This window comes from Echinops telfairi, unplaced genomic scaffold (assembly GCF_000313985.2).
Source record: "Echinops telfairi isolate 266 unplaced genomic scaffold, ASM31398v2 ScPeMD7_7424;HRSCAF=8462, whole genome shotgun sequence".
In the NCBI taxonomy this organism is placed as follows: Eukaryota; Metazoa; Chordata; class Mammalia; order Afrosoricida; family Tenrecidae; genus Echinops; species Echinops telfairi.
The window spans coordinates 12,422,037-12,440,776 of NW_022111324.1; the positions used below are offsets into that span (position 1 = coordinate 12,422,037).

The 18,740-nt window shown below is 38.7% G+C and overlaps 1 protein-coding gene across 8 annotated transcripts in view; it reads left to right on the top strand.

The window, feature by feature from the left end:
• Positions 1-18,740, top strand: part of DNM3 (dynamin 3) — a 731,348-nt gene that overhangs the window by 323,275 nt on the left and 389,333 nt on the right. For all 8 annotated transcript variants that reach the window (XM_045297842.1, XM_045297844.1, XM_045297841.1 and 5 more), the window contains exon 12: positions 5,120-5,190. In XM_045297842.1, the coding sequence (XP_045153777.1) occupies positions 5,120-5,190 (71 nt within the window). The remainder of the gene's footprint in view (positions 1-5,119; positions 5,191-18,740) is intronic.

Below are 18,740 nucleotides of genomic sequence, written 5' to 3' on the forward strand. Positions count from 1 at the left end.
TTGAGTAGAAAGCAGGTGTTTTGAGAATGATGCTGGCAACATAATTATGAATGTGCTGGACACAATTGATGTATGTATGGGTTGTGAAAAGAGTTGTATGAGCCCCTAATAAAGTGATTGAAAAAAAAAAAGTGCAGAGAGGGATGGAAGCCCAGAAGGTTGGAAATTGTCTGAGCATATCCAGTTCCAGCATGTTCTCTGCTTGGGCTGTGGGACTAATTTTTAATCACTGTTCTTTGAAAGTTAATTAACCATTTCCCCACCATTTTGAAGATATTATTCAACTCACAATAGTCAAAAGTGAATAAAATGAGACTTTGTAACTCATACGCCAGTGAAATCATTCCAAGGGGAGAAATGATGTACAAATGCGCTTTGCACAATTGATGTGTGTATGGATTGGGATAACAGCTGTATGAGCCCCTAATAAAATGTTAAAAAAAAAAAAGAGAATGATGATGGCAACATATGTACGAAGTTGTTTGGCACAAGTGATGTATGGATTGTTATAAGAGCTGTAAGAGCCCCAATAAAATGATTTATTAATAATAAAAAATAATTAAAAAATAAAAATAAATAAATTAAAAAAAGAAATCATTCCAAGGGAAGGACAGATAGCCTTCTACACACCTGCTGTCATTAGAAGGCTGTAAGTTACGACACCAGTTGTACTCCTGACCTAGAACAAAGAAGCCAGTCATTTTAAATGATCATACATCCTGCTTAACTTTTAGAGATTCTATGTTAAAAAATACTGAGTAAAAATTGTGGAATTACAAATGTATCTCTGTGATCATATCTCAATCACTTGTGCATGTTTCACGTTGCAGTGTTGTTTCAGTAAAATGGCATATACTCAAACTTAACCTTGCGACTAAGACTGTGGGTTCTGCGGTCAGACTGCCTGGCTTTGAGTCCAAGTTCTACCATATACTTTGTAACCTTAGAAAACTCACTGGTCATCTCTACATCCGACTTTACTCATCTAAAAGTGGGATACGAATGTTAACTCATGTGAAGATAAAGCAATTCAAGTATAGCTCTTAGTTTTTCGCTTTAGGTATTTTTGTTATTGTTCCCATGCGAGTTGATTCTGGCTCACAGCGACCCTATCGTATGGAGTGGAGGGGCTCCTGAGGTGTTCTGAGCAGTACATCTTTAGGAGTGCAGAAACCTCTCTTTTCTCCCGGGGAGTGCTTGGTGGCTGCAAACTGCTGACCTGGTGGTCAGTAGCCCAACTCACAACCCACTCTGCTCCAAGGGCTCCTCCTCAGAACACATAGTAGAAATGATTTCTTTTAAAAGTCTCTCCTGGCTTTTTCTTGGGCGGGAAATGGTCTTCCCTGTGCAGTTCTGATGTAGTGATTAATTCATTCCCCAAGTGGCCTTGGGGTGGGTGTTTTCTTCTTGAAGGACAATCTCGGGCATTAACTGCCTGGTCTGGCAATTAATCAGCTGCCTGTAGAAACGGGTAGTGGTCACCTCTAATGGCTTTCCATGTAGCTTACTACAAACAAGCATGCTTTTAGTAATATGCATCTGTCCATTGGGATAGATAGAAACCCACATGGGATTTCTGAACTTGGCTGCTTTGGGTGCTTTTGAAGTAGCTGGTCAGAGAAAGGCCAGTTCTGTAGGCCTTTCACCAAAATTGCTTTCTGGCGTTTATGCACGTGTGTTTCTCCTCTCCCCCTCCCCCCCCTCCCCTTTCCTGTTTAATAGAATTACTAATGTAGAAGTTTATGGGGAAACATTTTATAAGTGACGGCGCTTGAAAAACTATAAATGCTTCTGAGCTCTTGTCTTCCACAGGGGTCTTTTGAATAGGCGTGTGTGCCAGGTCTGACTCCAGGTACTGTGTCTATAAATGCCTGTCACAGAGACTGAGCTCGCGGAAGCATCATCGCTTCCAGGAGTAGCTTTATTTGTCTTCAGCTAAGCATGTTGTGAGGGTAGGTGAAAAACAGAAGTGAGAAACTAAAGAAAATTAAGTCAAAAAATGTTTTTTCTGTTTTCCTTTTCTTTCCCCCAAGTGACCTGGCTCTCTTCCAAGGATGAACACAGACTCCCAGTTTCCAGGAATATGAAGGAGAACAGCCGTAGCTTTGACTTTTTTCCTGAATTTTTTCCCTCTACTGCTGTCCAAGTTAATGTGTATAAACATCCAAGATATTCATGACAGCCTTTGGCATGGTTGAGATAGTTTGCTCCTTATGGTGGGCAACACTTTATTTATGCTTACATATTGTGGTTTATCTGTGCAAATTCCCGGCCAAATGTCTGTGGGAGTCTAGCACTCAACAGAACCCAAACTTATTGTGGGAAGAATGGGGCACTATAGAAGATGACTTAATGGTGATCACCCCTTCCAATTCTTCAATCTTTCTTTTTAAAGAGATGAAACAGAAAACTGCATCTGATCATGTAAAACTGCATAACATTATGATATTTTATTTTGCCATTCTTGTCAGGAGGAATTTTATGGGATTTTATTTATATGAAAAGAGGAGAAAAACCAGAAAACCAAACTCTTGCAGCCCCTCCTGAACAGGGTAGAATATCCCTGTGGGTTTCTGAGACCATGACCCTGTACAAGCATGGAAAGCCTGGTCTTTTCCCCCCTCATCTGGAATCCAGGATAGGTATATTTATAGCGTCAGTAACCAGAATCATAGTTTCTTAGGATTATGGCAGGGGAAGTTGGGGAGACATGGGGAACTAATCACAATGAGTAAAAAAATGAAGAAAACTGTACTAAAAATTGTGATGGTGATTGCACAACTCTTTTATTTAAACCATTGAATTGTGTAGCAAGTGAATTATATGTCAATATAAATGTAAAAGAGAAACAAACAACTATGATGTTATGGACCCACTAGTCCATGTATCTTGACTTTATTTTAAGTTTTGGGGATATAATAATCTGGTGGGCTGATTCATTTAATCCCTTTTGCCAGGAACCCTTGTTACTGACAGGAAAGTTTAGTCAGATGACCACTTGCAGTTAGTCGCTAATGCAAAGCCTCAGAATCTATAGTACTCAGAAACTATAGTAAGTGACTATATATAATAATCATATAGGGATGAATTGCTCCCTTTAAAGGAAACTGTTCCTCAAAGCCGATAGAAAGTTACAAAATTTGTAGCCACAGGCATCTTTGAATAGCTACTATATGCATACAGCTTGCTAAATTCTGAGGATAAAATGATAAATCAGACAAATACAATTCTTGTTCCCATGGGGCACACAGTCTTGCAGGGTAGAGCAACATCAAATAAAGAAGTAGGTAAATAATTATATTTATGGTAAATAAAGTATATAGTATAAGGTGCCTTTGGTGAATATATAAGCATAGAAAATATAATTATGATATATAGACTACATGAGAATAATAATATGATCCAACCTGCTAACTGAACATCAGCAGTTTGAAATCATCAGTGGTTTCCTGGGAGAAACAGGAGGCTTTCTGATCCCATAAGGATTTATGGTCTCAGAAACCCACAAGGCAAGCTCTGGTCTGTCCTAGAGGGCCCTTTTGCGTCGGAGTCTACTTTATGGCAGTGACTTTGGTGTCAGGTATGGATCCTGGGTGAGCCATCACCGTGCAACGAACTGGCAGATGTGTGGTGGGTTTACTAGACTATAAGCTTTATGGGAGGAGATCACCAGTTGTTTTTTCCCTTGGAGCCAGTGTAGCGATTCAACCACCATTTGTTTGCAGCTTCCAAGTCAAAGCACAGCATTCTAGCAGTTTTGAGGCAAGCATTCTTATTTCCCCCACTGACAAGGTTCAGCATCACCTCAGCAGCAGTGGCTTAGTGAGGGGAACTAAAGGAATCTGACAGCGAGCGGAACTCCATTTTGAATATTGCTGTCACAAATCCTCTTTCTTACACTCTCTGGTTGCTCCACCCGCGCCCCCTCCATCACCCTCAATTTCCTCATCTCCCCACTGAAGAATATTTTCAGCAGAGGGGCCTCCTGAATTTTTGACCATCTAAGTGCATTATAATATTTTTTGTGTGGCCTAGCACATTCATTCAATTAATTCCTTTGAAAATCTTGATTGAATGTAGGCAATTGCCAGGCACCGAGGATTTAGTGTGTGCCAGAGTGGATGAGGTCCCTGCACACCTGTGTTGTAAACCTGTTCAGAGTGGGATGTGCCACAAAGGACATAAGGCAGGCCAAGGGGATACAAAGCAAGTGACCAGAGTGGAACTTGAGATAGAATGGGCAAGAGAAATCCCTCTGAGGAGATGATATTTCAGCAGAGACCTGACTGAAGCACTCATTTTCATTGATTTGGTTGTGGATCTTTATTGCCCTCAGGAGGCTTTCTATGTACTTTTATATCATCCTTTGGCGTTGGTTGATAAGATGCTTTTTGTGAAAAGATGTTCTCAGAAGGCGCTTAAAGAGAGAGAAGAAGATGGAGAGGAACAAACAAGAGCCGGTCTTGCTAACAGGAGCAGAAGTTCAGCACGGTCACGTACTGTCTGCCCTGCCAAGTGTCTTTTTGTTCAAAATCAGGTCAACCAAGCTCTCTGCCTTCGAGTTGAGTCTGATTCATAGTGGCCTTAAGTGGGCCTTCCCGGATTCTTCTTTCTTCTTTGGAGTAGCTGATGGGTTCGAACTGCAGCACTTGCAGCCCAGTGAGCAACCCACCATGCTACCAGGTCTCCCTCCTTTTATACAAGAGGGCTTCAAAAAGTTTGTGGGAAAATTTCATTATCTTTTTATTCCATTTTCCCATGAACTTTTGGAAGCTCCCTCGAGACACTTGTGACTCTCTTTTGAACATTAGCCCTACATTTCAGCAGAACAGAAAATTCTAGCATCTCGGTGTTAGTTAAGCAAAACGTACATGCCCATAGATTTTAGCTTTGTTGTCTTTATGTGGTGCTAGTGCTTATTTTCCTTGTATCTTTTTAATTCCTGAACTTAGAGTGAAGTAATTAGGTCAGTCTAATAAAAATGTAATACAACTTCATTCCAGATAAAGCATTCTTTTAACAAAGTAAATGGGGAAAACTATTTGCAGGCAGTTACTCAATGTGATGCTTGAAATTTTTAATCGGAATGTTCAGTAGAGTATTTCTCTTTCCCTTATAGGTACTGCTACTGATTGACATTCAGGTCTCCTACATCAACACCAACCACGAAGACTTCATAGGCTTCGCAAAGTACGTGAAACCCTTGGTTGCCACATGCATTTCTTCTTCTGGCTTTGTGTAGAGAACACGTTGTGACTCTCGACTACAACCTCCCCACCTTTTGAGAGGGCAGTCTGTATTCACATTACTAAAGAAACCTTTGTAGGGGTGTGAGCCTCAGAGCCATGGGCAAGGGGGACATTTCCCAGTCTCTTGAACAAGTAGTTGCCTCCCTCATCACACAGCATGCAAAAGTGTAGGCATTTTCGATATTCACTGTTTGGGGATGGTGATCTGAAGTTCTTATTTGAACTCCCATAGATATGCAGTAACATATGCACATTTAAAGTCTGGGAACAAGTCCTTATATAAATTTGAATTATCAAGTGCAAGTGACTACAATTTCCCTAAATCAGAATGTATAAGCCACCGCATCCCCACCCAACTGCCCCCACTATCTGTCCCTTTTGAATCTAGATGTAATCTTTTGAGATGAACATTCTTTTTCCCATAATGTATATTGCTTTATATATCCATACTTGTGCATAAACAGTATGCTTATTCAAGTTTGATTACTCAGCCATGTAACATTTTCAAGACCCTGAAATCCCCTGCCTGTTAGTAAAACAAGTTTTTGTTTGATTAAAAGTAGCCTTGCTTCTAACTGTAAGGTGTTCTTATATTTATATTTGAAGTTCAAGCTTAAAATATTTAAAATACAGCCAATTTCAATGAAGCTTGTGCACATTTGCTTGAATTCTATCTTTAAGAGCAGGGGCAAATAAAAAATGCATCAAAATGTAAAACTAATCTATTTTAACTCCTCCAGTTCTAGAAGAAACAGGTATGTAGAACATGTGACCTAAACAGTGACCTAAGAAGTTTATATGTGCATTTTAGGAAGAAATTGTCCTATCATTCAACAGAACATTGGGCTATTCCATACAGGATGTTGTTGCAATGGCTTAGTCAGTGGTGTACAGAAATTGTTATCCATTCACTAGTCACATTGTGTGATAGGTTTCTTTTTCTCAGTCCTTATTCTGTCGTGACATAGCTATAAGCTGTTAGAACACGTGATCATTAATGTTCCCTTGTCTAGTTCTCTTTCTCGACACACTGTCCACCCCACTTCCAGGTAGGATTTCATCCGCAGGCATTTTCCAGAGACCTGCCACCTTTATCTTCTTGCCCCACGACCTCCACCAACTGCTAGTCTTTTTCTTCTGCAAAATCACCAGGAGGAGAAACCAAGACCCGATTATGTCCCCTTGTCCCTACGGCTGCAAAATGGATCTGAGAACATCTGCCTGGCTTGCACCCAGGCAGTGAACTCCCTGTGTCTTATGCCAAGACATACTCCTCTTTTTTCCCCCCTTTTAGGAGCTTACTTAATAATTCAGCAGTATAGAGAAACACATGGAAATTTAAACAGACACATTCTCAAATGTCAGTTAAGTTCTTATAAAAAGGTAACAAATGCAGATGTAAACTTGGAATGGTAACTTAAAAGGGAAAAGAATTTTGCACTGCCGCCTTGTCGTGGTCTCCCAGTTCAAGGGGAGCCGGCAGAGAACAAATGTCGTACCCACTTTGGGAAGATTCAGATTGTGAATGAGTGATGCGACCAGTGCTTCAGTTCAAATTCCACTGACACCCTGCCCCCTACCCCACCCTCCCCCACCCCTGAAACACCCCCCCTCAGGATTACTTCAAGATTATCCCCTTTTTAAAAAATGAGCAATTATTCCGGCTCATAAAGACATTGCATATACCAGAAGGAAACACAGCCTGGTCCTGATGGACCAAAATGTGTTTCTTCCCCAGGAAATGTGAAAACTTTCAACCTCAGAAATAATTGGACTACCTAATCATTTTGATTTCTAGGTTCTCAAAGACACATGAATTACTTTGTAAATTTACTTTGAAACACAAACTTTTGAGGCAGCATCGGCTATGTGGTCGCCACGACGCCACTTCTCTCACAGTATGAGTACTAACTCTTTATGACGGCGTGGAGGGGTGGGGTGCGCTGGAGACAGCATTGTTTGAACTGCTCTGGATATCCAAGTTTGCACATTTCTCACTTATTTTTTAAACGACTTAACTAACCCTTCTTTAAAGAACTCATCTGGGAGTCCACTCAAAAACCTCCCAGGGCGTGAAGTCAATCAGCACTGCTCGTGGCTCCCTGTGGAGTTTTCTGACACTGTCACTGTTCATGGGATCAGAAAGCCCACTCTTTCTCCTGAGCTGCTGATGGAGTCAAACTGCCGACCGCGTGGAGTAACCTTACACTGCAGGTGTTTTTATACTGAGCAGTTTTGGGTTTGGCAGTTCATTTAGCCTTTTAGTATCTCATTGTACTGATTATAAAATGGAATAATAATTTCTGTTTTAAATACCTTTTAGGATGGTCAGAGGATCAAATTAACGAAGCCATGTGAAAATACTTTGAAATACTGTGAAAACGGTGGTTTTGCCTTTAAAAGCTTGGGTCACATTTACACATACACACAGAAATTTGTTCATTAGACACAATTTTATTTTTAATGGAATTTTTAATGGCTGAAGTGTGATTGTCATTGGAATGCTTATTTGAGTTGCTAATGTCATTACTTCAAATGTAATATTTTAGACCCAAACTCAGAGGTAAATGCTCTTTCCATTTGTGTACTGAGTTGGAGTACATTTCAAGGTGACATGAGATAGTTATGAAGATGAAGCAATGCTCATTTCAAAATCACTTTGAGGGCTTGTGATACTTTTTGTGCTTTTAAAAATCTTAAAATATATAGCTGTAGCTATAAATTTTAAAGTTGGCAGGAGTGCTGTTTCCATCAAGGGAGAAAAGTCAAGCCATATTTGAAGACAATTATGTAAGTAATTTTGAGTTCCAAAGATAGAAATTAAAGGCTGAATTTGAGGAAACTGAGCACTTTACTTCTTCATGGGACTTTTTAGAGGCTTGCCAAAAAGTGAAGGAACCGCCCCTCTAATTTACAGGATGGTGATGTTCATAGTATTTTGCACATGTGATTTTCTTTCTGATGGTGACTTTTTGTTCTCAACAACAACAAAAAGAGGATAAAGGAAACAAATTGCTAAAATTAAATTGATGAAATATTAACTTGCAGAGAAACTTCACAATTCCTCCTTCTGCTATACAATTTATTCTGCCATGTTGAATATGTGGAGCTTTTGTACCCCCATCTCCCAGTTATTTGTCAAACATGAACCGTGAAATATATACCACGTGTCGCGTGGCCAAGTGAGCTCTGCTGTGGACTTGCTTTGGAATTTCCTGACTTAGAAATGCTTCGTTTTTTTTTTAAAACTATAATATTGTTTCTGAGCCTGAAGTTCAGTATATAAGTGAAAAAGAATAACTTTCATCACAATTTATAGGTCCTCATTTGTCATTCTTTCCTACTGAAGGAAAAACAACGGTAAATTCTATTTATCTCACAATGAACTGTTTTGTGTTATTTAGGGAAAGAGTGCGTTCAATTGTTTCTTCATTCTGTTTCTCCAGAAATCCTTCTGCCTTTCCAGTAAGGCAGGCTGGTTTGAGGAGCTTTTGAGTTCATCTACTCGGCTCCCTTTGTTCCCTGAGCACAAGTTACCATCTGCATGACTAAGATTTATGCTCTCTGGTGCTTCCAGCAAAAAGATGGGCTTCAGAAAATGGACCGTTCGTGTCATATCTTTATGGCATATGCAGCAGACTAGGGTCTGCTGGTGTTTTAATCTGCTGTGGAGGTTTCAACACCTGTTTTCTCACAGTCGAAACGACACAGTGTGCGGACCTTAGTTCTTGTCATATGATCGCCATGAAAATTCTGAGTTGTCACATTCATGATATCACTTTCTGGCTCCACAGTAATGCCTCCGTGGCCATTCTATTAAAGGCGGTATAGGTGAACCTTGGTACCAGTTCCAGACTTATCCTGATCTTTCCTTTGACATTCTTTTACTCGTTCCACTGGTACTTAATTAATTGCATTTTCTTATCATAATGTTCGTGTTTCTTATCTTTGTATAAAATTGTTCTTTCCTAGAATCAAGTAACTTAGATATTGGAGCATGAAAACATCCTTTTATGGGTTTTCTCTGCACATTCAGGAATTCGATGTTTGTTTGCTTACTGGGATAGTTATTAGGTTGAAATAAAGGGTTGAACAATATCTCTAATGTCACCTCTTCAAGTAAGTTTCAAATTCCAGTGTTCCAAGGATGATTTTAAGGAACAAATTTCCATTTTCCTCATTGACCTTCATATCTGTTATTTTCAACTTTCACCTTTCCTCTAACAATGAATCGTAGGGAACAAGTCCTCCTTCTGTCATATGTCTTACAACAGAAATACACAAGCGTCTGGCTGGCTTGACCCCACGGAAATGTGTTCATTGCTATTTCAGGAGGCTAGAAGTCGTAATTCCGGGCACCAACTCTAGAGTAAGTCTTTCTCTCTGGAGCCAGAGTCCCTTGGCGATCTCTATGTGTTTGGGTATCAGTCTTTCCATGCATCCAGGAGGCTCTCAGCACGGGGATCCAAAGGACATGTTCCACTCCCAGCTCTTCCTTCTGGGTGGTAGAAGGTCCTGGTCTCTATTCATTTCTCTCCCCTTTTATCTCATGTAGGATCTGTATCATTGGCAGGATATGTATCGCTTTTCCCTTCTTTCTCATTTCCCTTTTACTTTTGACCCGCTGCAGTCTTATTTCTGCTACACCTCTCCATTGGAACTGTCTTAAGTTAGGACAATACAGTTAATTCAAGAGACATTAATAGCTCCCCATGGGACCCCGTTGACTTCTCTTTATTGAAAGAATCTGTCCCTCTTGCTATAATAACCCTTCACCCTCCCCGGTTTTCTCTTTCGTTGCTAGCCGCTCCTTCTCAGGCTCCTTCTGGAGCTCCTATCCAGTGCTCAAGAGCCCTGGTGGCGTAATCTGATTTAGGTTGACCACAAGGTCAACCATTTGCTTGGTGGGAAAACGATGAGGCTTTCTGCTTCCATAAAGGTTGACGGCAGGTTAGTTACACTCTATTCTGTAAGGTCACTATGAATCAGAATGGACTCTGACAGTGAGTTTGATTTTGGTTATACTCTGATCATGTCTTAAGAACTGCTTTTTATCAGTGCCTTCTCTGGACCTATTTTTTCTTCACTCACTTAGCGGATATTCTTGACAGACATCGCTATCTTGATATTGTCTTCTCCAAAGGTTTAGTTCTAATTTTATCTAGTGACTTTAAATATTAGATTAAATTTTGGATATCCATCCCCAAACATTTTCCTGGAATGTGTACCATATTCAGCTGTTTATGATATTTATGTCTTCTTATATACCTCAAAGAAATTTCACCGCCGGGGTCCAAATTAAGTTCATCATCTCTGTCTACAACTCAGACTTTCTTCATTGTTTCCACTCTCTGTAGATGACTACTTCCAGTTGCTTAAGCCAGAAACCTGTATGTGATTTATTATTATTATTTTACTTCTGCTCCACTCATTTGTGTGTGTGTGTGTGTGTGTGTGTGTGTGTGTGTGTGTCTATCTGTACCAAGTGCTTTTGGTCCTGCTTCCTTATTTATTGAATTCTACTTTCTGCCATTTCTCCACTATGAAAGTTAGTCAGTTCTTGCTTGGGTTACTGCGACAGTCTGCCCACCTCCGATCATCTGCAGCCTTTTCAGTGGCTGTTGTTCTTCTTTATCCCGCCCCTCCGCTCTGTAGATTAAACCTCCACACAAACAGCACAAATACAATTGGATCAGCAGTATGTGATTAGCAGAGAAAACATTACAGTTATCAAGGATTTCATTTTACTTGGATCTACCATCCATGCCCACCGAAGCGCCAGTCTAGACATCAAATGACATATAACATTGGCCAAATCTGTTGCAAAAGACATCTGTAAAGTGTGAAAAAGTGAAGATGGCACTTTGAAGACTAAGGTGGACCCAAGCCATGATCTTTTTATACCTTTCACGTGCCTCATGTGCATGCAAGACATACTGCCAATGATGAAGGAAGACTGAAGAACGGATCCCTTTGAGTTATGGTGTTGGCAAAGAATGTAATATACCACAAATCTCCAGGAGAACAAACGAGGCTATCTTGGAAGTACAACAGCCAGATTGCTCCTTGCCATCAAGGATGTCAAGACATTGCCTCACATTACCGTGGACTTGTTGTAGGAGGGATCAGTCCCCTGGGAGGGATGTCATACTTAGTACAGGGTCACCAAACACAGGAAGTCCTTCTGCATGATGTGCCGACACGGTGGCTGCAGCAGTGGCAAGGACGGCAGGTGCTGACTGGGCTGTGCTGTGCTTTGCTGTAGTGCATGGGTGGCTATGAGTAGCAGAACTGACGCAAGGACACCTGACAACAAGTTTGACTACATCTCTGCTTTGATCATGCTTTTTCTGGATTTGAACCTTTACCTCTTTCTCCTGTCTCCATCTAATATTCACATTCTCTAAAATAGGCTCTAACATACAGTTACTGTACTAGATGGCTGTAAAAGTTATTTCCAAGTGTGATGATATGATTTCATAATTTTGCCATAATAGTTTTACTTCCCACAACTTCCCTACATGCCTCACCTTTCTACTTCCTTATCTTACTAATACTTATCTATTATTCACGTGGAAAAACACAGTTTTCTTCTCTGTTAAACTTCTACCACTTATTTCAATATTGTAGAAAGAACTGAGAACCTATTAGCCCCAAACAAACTCTCTTGCCAATGAACTTTCTGAGCAAGTTTTAGGCATAGGATTTATTTGATAAGTGATCATAATTTCCCGTGGCAATCACCTGTCATTTGAATCTTTTATTGTATATGCACATGAACAAGCATAAAAAGAATCATGCAAAAACATCTTTGAGCTAAGAATGGCACTATAGTTTTGTTTTCCTTTTCACTGTCTCTAATTTGCTCTTATTTTTACCAAAAAGAAGGAGTAGAACAAAAGAACTGCTTGTTACACACTTTAAAATCATTTGTGTGGGATCTGGAATTAGGTTTTATGTGTTTTAGAGTATGTGCAAAGCTTTCATTAGGAACTTGAGTTTAGTAGGCACTCACTCAATTAACAACAATAAATACATACACATATTTACCTAGAGAGATATAAGATATATGATCATTATGTCGCCATTTGAAACAACACTTTCCCCACTTATTCAATGTAATCATGTATTTATTTCTTGAGCTCATTCAAGTTTGGGCTATTTGTGTTTTGGGCATGTATCTTATCCCCGTTTTAACTGAATTGGTGGTAGGCTTCTGATGACAGTGCTCATGCCTTATTCACAATGTATCTTCCACGGAGTGCTTTACAGATAATTAGTGCTCAAATGTGCTCAATCACGGGATGTAAAACCTTACACTTAGATAATATAGTATTTCAGAGATAACCAATTAAGTCTGTATGACCCAGAATATGTCTAAGGACTCATATTAACCTGTAAGTTCTTCTGTTTTCTAATGAACACTTTCTTTAAAAAATATTTGGAAAATTTTAGTTCAGTTATTATTGCATAATAAGAATTATGATAAATAATTTAAACTTATTTTTTGCTACATTACTTATGAGGTAACTTCAAATGGCTAAGAATTTGTTAGCCACACTATCTTTGCTTTTATGTGGGCAGTTGCTGTAAAAAAAGATTACTTAATGTGAAAACTAAAGGCAATTTCGTGTTTGTTCCAATGTTAATATTTCAATTTGGTTTATAAAGTAAGTCTACTGTTCTTCCTACATATTCTTATAAGTAGTTCATTGTAAATATGCATGTGGAGTAGCGGGAAACTCTCAGTGGAAGTTTTCTTCATCTAGCTAAGTTAATAAACTGCCGGGATTAACTTTGTAGCTCAAGGAATAAGGAATGACTAGGTACCTAAGGAATTGTTAGTGCAGTCTCCCACCCTTCTCTCTGCCTCCCTCCTTATGTGCCTGTGTCTTTCTCATAGGCACACATACACACACCCGCAATCATTACAGCTGAGAGAGTGACCTCTATTTAGACCTATCTCTTTGCTTCAGTGGTAAAAAGATTCATAAACAATCTTTGTGCCATTGTATTTTATGTTTACCTTATTTTCCTTTATGTGATTTTAAGGTGTCCTACACATGTTTGAAAGACAATCAGTAGTTTCCTTACTTGAAACTAAACACTTGTAGATCTCACATAGTTTTGAAATTATTGCAATTAGTGCTTCATTTATTCATTTACTTCCCCCTACACCTCATGACATATTTGATTATATCTAAGAGGTGTTTCTAACTGTGCCTCCTAATATGCTTTATTATGAATATGTATACACATACATGTATTTATGTATACAACATTTGTTATAATGTGTTTTTTTTAAACTTTTTATTGTGAGTTTGGTGAAAGGTAGTAGCAGAGGCAGAGGGAAATTTATAGTAAGAAAAATTCATATATTAGACAAGAAGGAAAATCCAAAATTATTAAGTTAAGACAATCAATTGACCAAATAGAAAAGGAAGAGCAAAAGAAGCCAAAAACTACCAGAGAGAAAGAAGCAATAAGGAAGGTCAAGGCAGAATTAAGTTAAATTGAAAAAATTAATGCAATTAACAGAACCTGAAATTGGTTATTTGAAAGGGTCAGTAAAATAGGCAAATCAATAGCTGGATGGACAAAAGAAAAAAAGGCAAATAAGTAAAGTTACTAAATGAAACTGGTGACATTGTAACTAATCCAACGGAGACGAAGACGTTCACGACTAAATACTAGGAAAGATTACACTCCAACGACTTTGAAAACCTACATGCGTTTAAAACTGATAAATGCCTACAAACACCACTTACCTAAGACAGACTGATTACAAAAGATGAGATAAACATTGTCATCAAATAGCAGCGCACATAAAAATACAGCCCAGACTACATTAGAAAATGGCTACATGAGAAAACTGAACTAAATATTCAGGAAAGAGTTGACACCCATCCCACTCAATCTATTATAAAACAGAAGGGGAAGGAACACTATCGAACTCTTTCTATGAAACCAGAATATCGCTGAATCCTGATTCTTAAACCACAGAAAAACATACTCCCCAAAAAAAGAAGAAAGAGAAGCAAATTACAAATCGATATCGCTTGTGAACATAGATACAAATATTTCCAATAAAATTCTAGCCCACATAGTTCAGCAATAAATAAGGAAAAGCATACACTGTGGTCAAGTTGGATTCAAAATAGGATTACAAGATTACGTAACAGAAATCAACCAATCCAATCCACTGCATAAATCAAAGGAAATGAATCATATCAATTGTTGCAAAAATAGGCATTTGATAAAAGTTCAACCCTGTTTCCAATAGGTCAATCTACAGAGGCAGTAACTAAATTAGTCATTATTTAGGGGCATGGCTGAGAGGATGGAGGAAGTGGAGAGCTAACAAGAGTGAGAAGAAAATGTTCTGAAATTGATTGTAGTGATGATTGCCCAACTCGTCTTAATATGACTGAATGATTCAATTGTATGTTGTCTGAACTATATGCTGATACAACCATTTTAAAAAACCACAGCACTCAGCAACATAGACGTAGAAGGGAAACATCTCAACCTTGTCGTGCTAACCACAAGGTCCATAGTTCTAAACCATCAGTAGCCTTATCCTGGTTTAATGCTAGTCTTATAGACTAGTGTAATAGAATTGAGACCCGAGAACCTAGAATTAAATCTAGTCAACTATGGACAACTAATTTTTGACAAGGGGTCAACGTCCATTCAATGGCAGAAATAATTTCTTTAATAAATGGTGTTGGCAAAACTGGGTACCTACCTGCAGAAAATTGAAGCAGGACTCAGACATCACGCAATACACAATAATTAACTCACCATGAATCAAAAGCTTATATGTTTAAACCTAAAGCCATAAAATTCTTAGAAGACAACATAGAAACTATTAGACCTTATATTTTGTAAGCATAAGATAATGAACATTATAACAAATGTACAAATACAAGAAGACAAAATAGATAAATAATGTCATATGAATATGCTTATCGAAATTTGTATTTAAAAAAGTAAGTAGACAACTTATATAGTCTTGGGAAAAAAGTCTTTGGAAACAATTTATTTGATAGAGGTCTGATGTCTAAAGCCTTAGAAAATGGCAATGATTCAACAAAAACCAAAAAATCCAGTCACAAACTGGGCAAAGAACATGACCTGAACCTTCACCAAAGAGGGTATCCAAGCAACCAACCAACATATGAAAATAAGCTCAGAATCATTAGCCATTCCAGAGATGCAAATCAAAACTGCAATGAGATACCCTCTTACCATACCACAGGGATTGAAAAACAAATCAAAACCCCAAATGTATACTCAATGTTTGCAAGTGTGTGGGGGAAATTGGAGCCCTTACTCTTTGGTAATGGGGTTGTAAAATAGTACAGTCACTACAGAAAATTTGGTGGTGCTTTCTAAAAGAAGTAGAACTACCTTATATTTCAGCAATCTCACTCCTCGGTATATACCCTAAAGATCTAAAATTAATAATATGAGGAGAAATATGCACACCTATTGCTTTTTGGTTTCATTCACACTAGCAAATAAATAGAAGCAACCAAACTGTCCATCGATGGTTGAATGATAGTGACACATACATACAATGGGATAACTCACAAACATAAAAAAAACGAGTCCTCAAAACATATTATAATGTGGACAGATCTGAGGGCAGCATAAGACTAAGTACAATAACCAAGCATATAAGATCAAGTATTACATGATCTCTTCTTAAGAAGAAGTAGAGATCAATATGGACTATTATTTATTGATGGTTTCCAGCAGATTGGGTTGGAGTGGAGGCGGTCGGCTGGTGAGCAAAGTACTCTCTTTAATAGAGACTAGTTAGTTTGGTGATAGGAAAATGGCACTGATTGGGATTACAGAAAGAACCGAGAACAATTGAAGTAAAATGAGTGGTTGTAAAGAAGTATGGATGTGAGCAACTTTATATATTGGGTAGGTATGAATGCATGCTAGGTGAGAAGTATCTACATCAAAAGTCAAACCTACTGCCAACTAGTTTCCACCTAGCAACCTTGTAGGCGTGTGTAAATAATATGAGGGTGGCTTCGAATATTTTTGCATTAACATTTTGAAGTCCGCTAATACGATATACTAGCATGGATACAGGCACACATATTCACTGGAAGACACTTATATGGACATAATCAAACACCTCAGACATAATCAAAGACCTTCTGAAAGTGTTTGAAGGGTTAAAGCCACAATCTCAGACAATTGGCTTAGCTGTCTACAAAAATCATGATCTGCATCCTAGGGAAGTGAGTAATGCTTTGGGTCTTAAAAGGTTGTGAATAGTCTCAACTGATAGGAGTAAAGCAATAAGAAAGTAATGAAAAGTAGGGAGAAGAAATGAGTCTACAAGGCCCACAATCCCTTCTACCCTGAGGCAAGAAGAACTAGATGGTACCCAGCTACCATCATGAGTGTTCTGAATAGGGCCACAGTAGTTGGTCCCAAATAGAATGGGAGAAAACTACGAAACAAGACTCAACGTACTTTTAAAAAATATCTAGACAAACTGGAACATCAAAGAACAGAGGACCCCTGACACAACACCCTGAGACACTCTTTAAACTCAGAAGCTTGGCTGTCCCCTGGGGTCACCTTTTAGCGAAATAGAATGCCACACAAAATAAAGACTATTAGGGAGCAAACTATGTATGTGAGGGGGGAGGGAGCACTAGAACTGATGGTGATTACACAATTCATTTTAAAAGTGATTTAACCATGGGCTGGGGGAGGGGCACAGGGAAGTGTTCTAAAATTGATTGTGGTATATAACTCTTCTTGATATGATTGAACTATTGAATTGTGTGATATGTGGATTAAGTTCCAATAAAACTGCCTAAGAAAAAGAATATTACATGTCAGATCTGATCCCTTGTTAAAAATGATCTGAATGAGACCATAGGTCATCAGTTCCTCCTATTCAAAGGGAACAGATAAGGGAAACAAGAGTACTAGAAAGGGGACAAACAGAACACATTGAAAGAAAGTGTTGACACAATTGATTAACGAATGCCACTGAATATTTTGTGTGAGATTTGTCATATGGGAACCTAACTTGCTATATAAATTTTAATCAGGAACTCAATAAGATATATTTTTAAATGCACACAAAATAGCTTTAATAACCAAGTATGGTCTGGCCTTTCATCATCTACCTTCTACCGCCCTTCAGTTAGGTTTAGAGTAGAGTCACGAGTTTCAGACAGAGTGAATGGCGTAACTACATCCAAGGAGATTACAAAAGACTGCTGTTTGTTTTGGGTGTGGTGTTGATTTCTAACATGCTGCTGAGCCTGAACAATGTTTTAAACAATTGACTGATGTCTTTAATCAACTTCTTAAAGTTTTTAGGCAATTCATTGGTCTCCAAAACATAAACCACTAAAGAACCAGTGAGAGGATGGGTTATTGGTAGAATAACCAAAAAAGTGGTTGAATTTTGAATACATTTGAAAAAGAAACAGCAACATTTCCTGGTGATTAAATATGGATGTGAGAGGAAAGAGGAGTCAAAGTTTTGGGCCTAAGCATGTATGTCTAAGTACTCATAAAAAATGGAATGGCTAGTAGGAACAAGCTTTAGGGGTGATATCAGGAATTCAGTTGTGACATTTTAGACATCTAAGTGGAGAATACTGTATGGATTAGAATCAGGAAAGGTATGTGTCAGGATTGTATCTTCTCACCATACATATCTGGTCTGTTAGCTGGATTATGTGAAGAAGAATGTGGTATTTGAATAGGAGGAAGACTTATTAACAACCTCAGATATGCAAATGACACTGCCTTGCCTGCTGAAAGTGAGGTGGACTTGAAGCACTTGCTGATGAAGATCAAGAACTGCAGCCTTTGATATGGATTAAAACTCAATGTAAAGAAAACTAAAAGCCTCACGACTGGACTAATGACATCATGATAAACAGAAGAGATTGAAGTTGTCAAATATTTCACCTTGCCTGGATCCCCATCAATGCTCATGGAAACAGCAGTCAAGAAATCAATCGACATATTGTATTGGGCATATCTGCTGCACAACACCTCTTCCTCTTTAGGAAGCTGAAGAAGAATTGATGCATTTGAATTATGTTGTTAGTGAAGAATATTGAAAATACTATGGACAAATCAAAGACAAAATTGTCTTGGAAAAAGTGTAACCAGAAAGCTGCTTAGAAGTAAGAATGGCAAGATTTTGCTTACATCCTTTGGGTATGTGATTAGGAGATGCCAGTCCTAGCATGAAAAGGGACATCATGCTTGGTCAAGTAGAGGGTTGGCGATGGATTGACACAATGGTTGCAACAATGAGTTCAAGCATAACCATCGGTAGGCGGGCCCAGAACAGGGCAGTGTTTCATTCTGTTGTCCACAGGCTCTCTGTGAGGCAGGACGGACTCAACAGCACCTAACCACGACAACGGTAAGCGAGGAGCTGATACTGAGGACTCACGTAGAAAGAAATGTTGATGGCAACATATG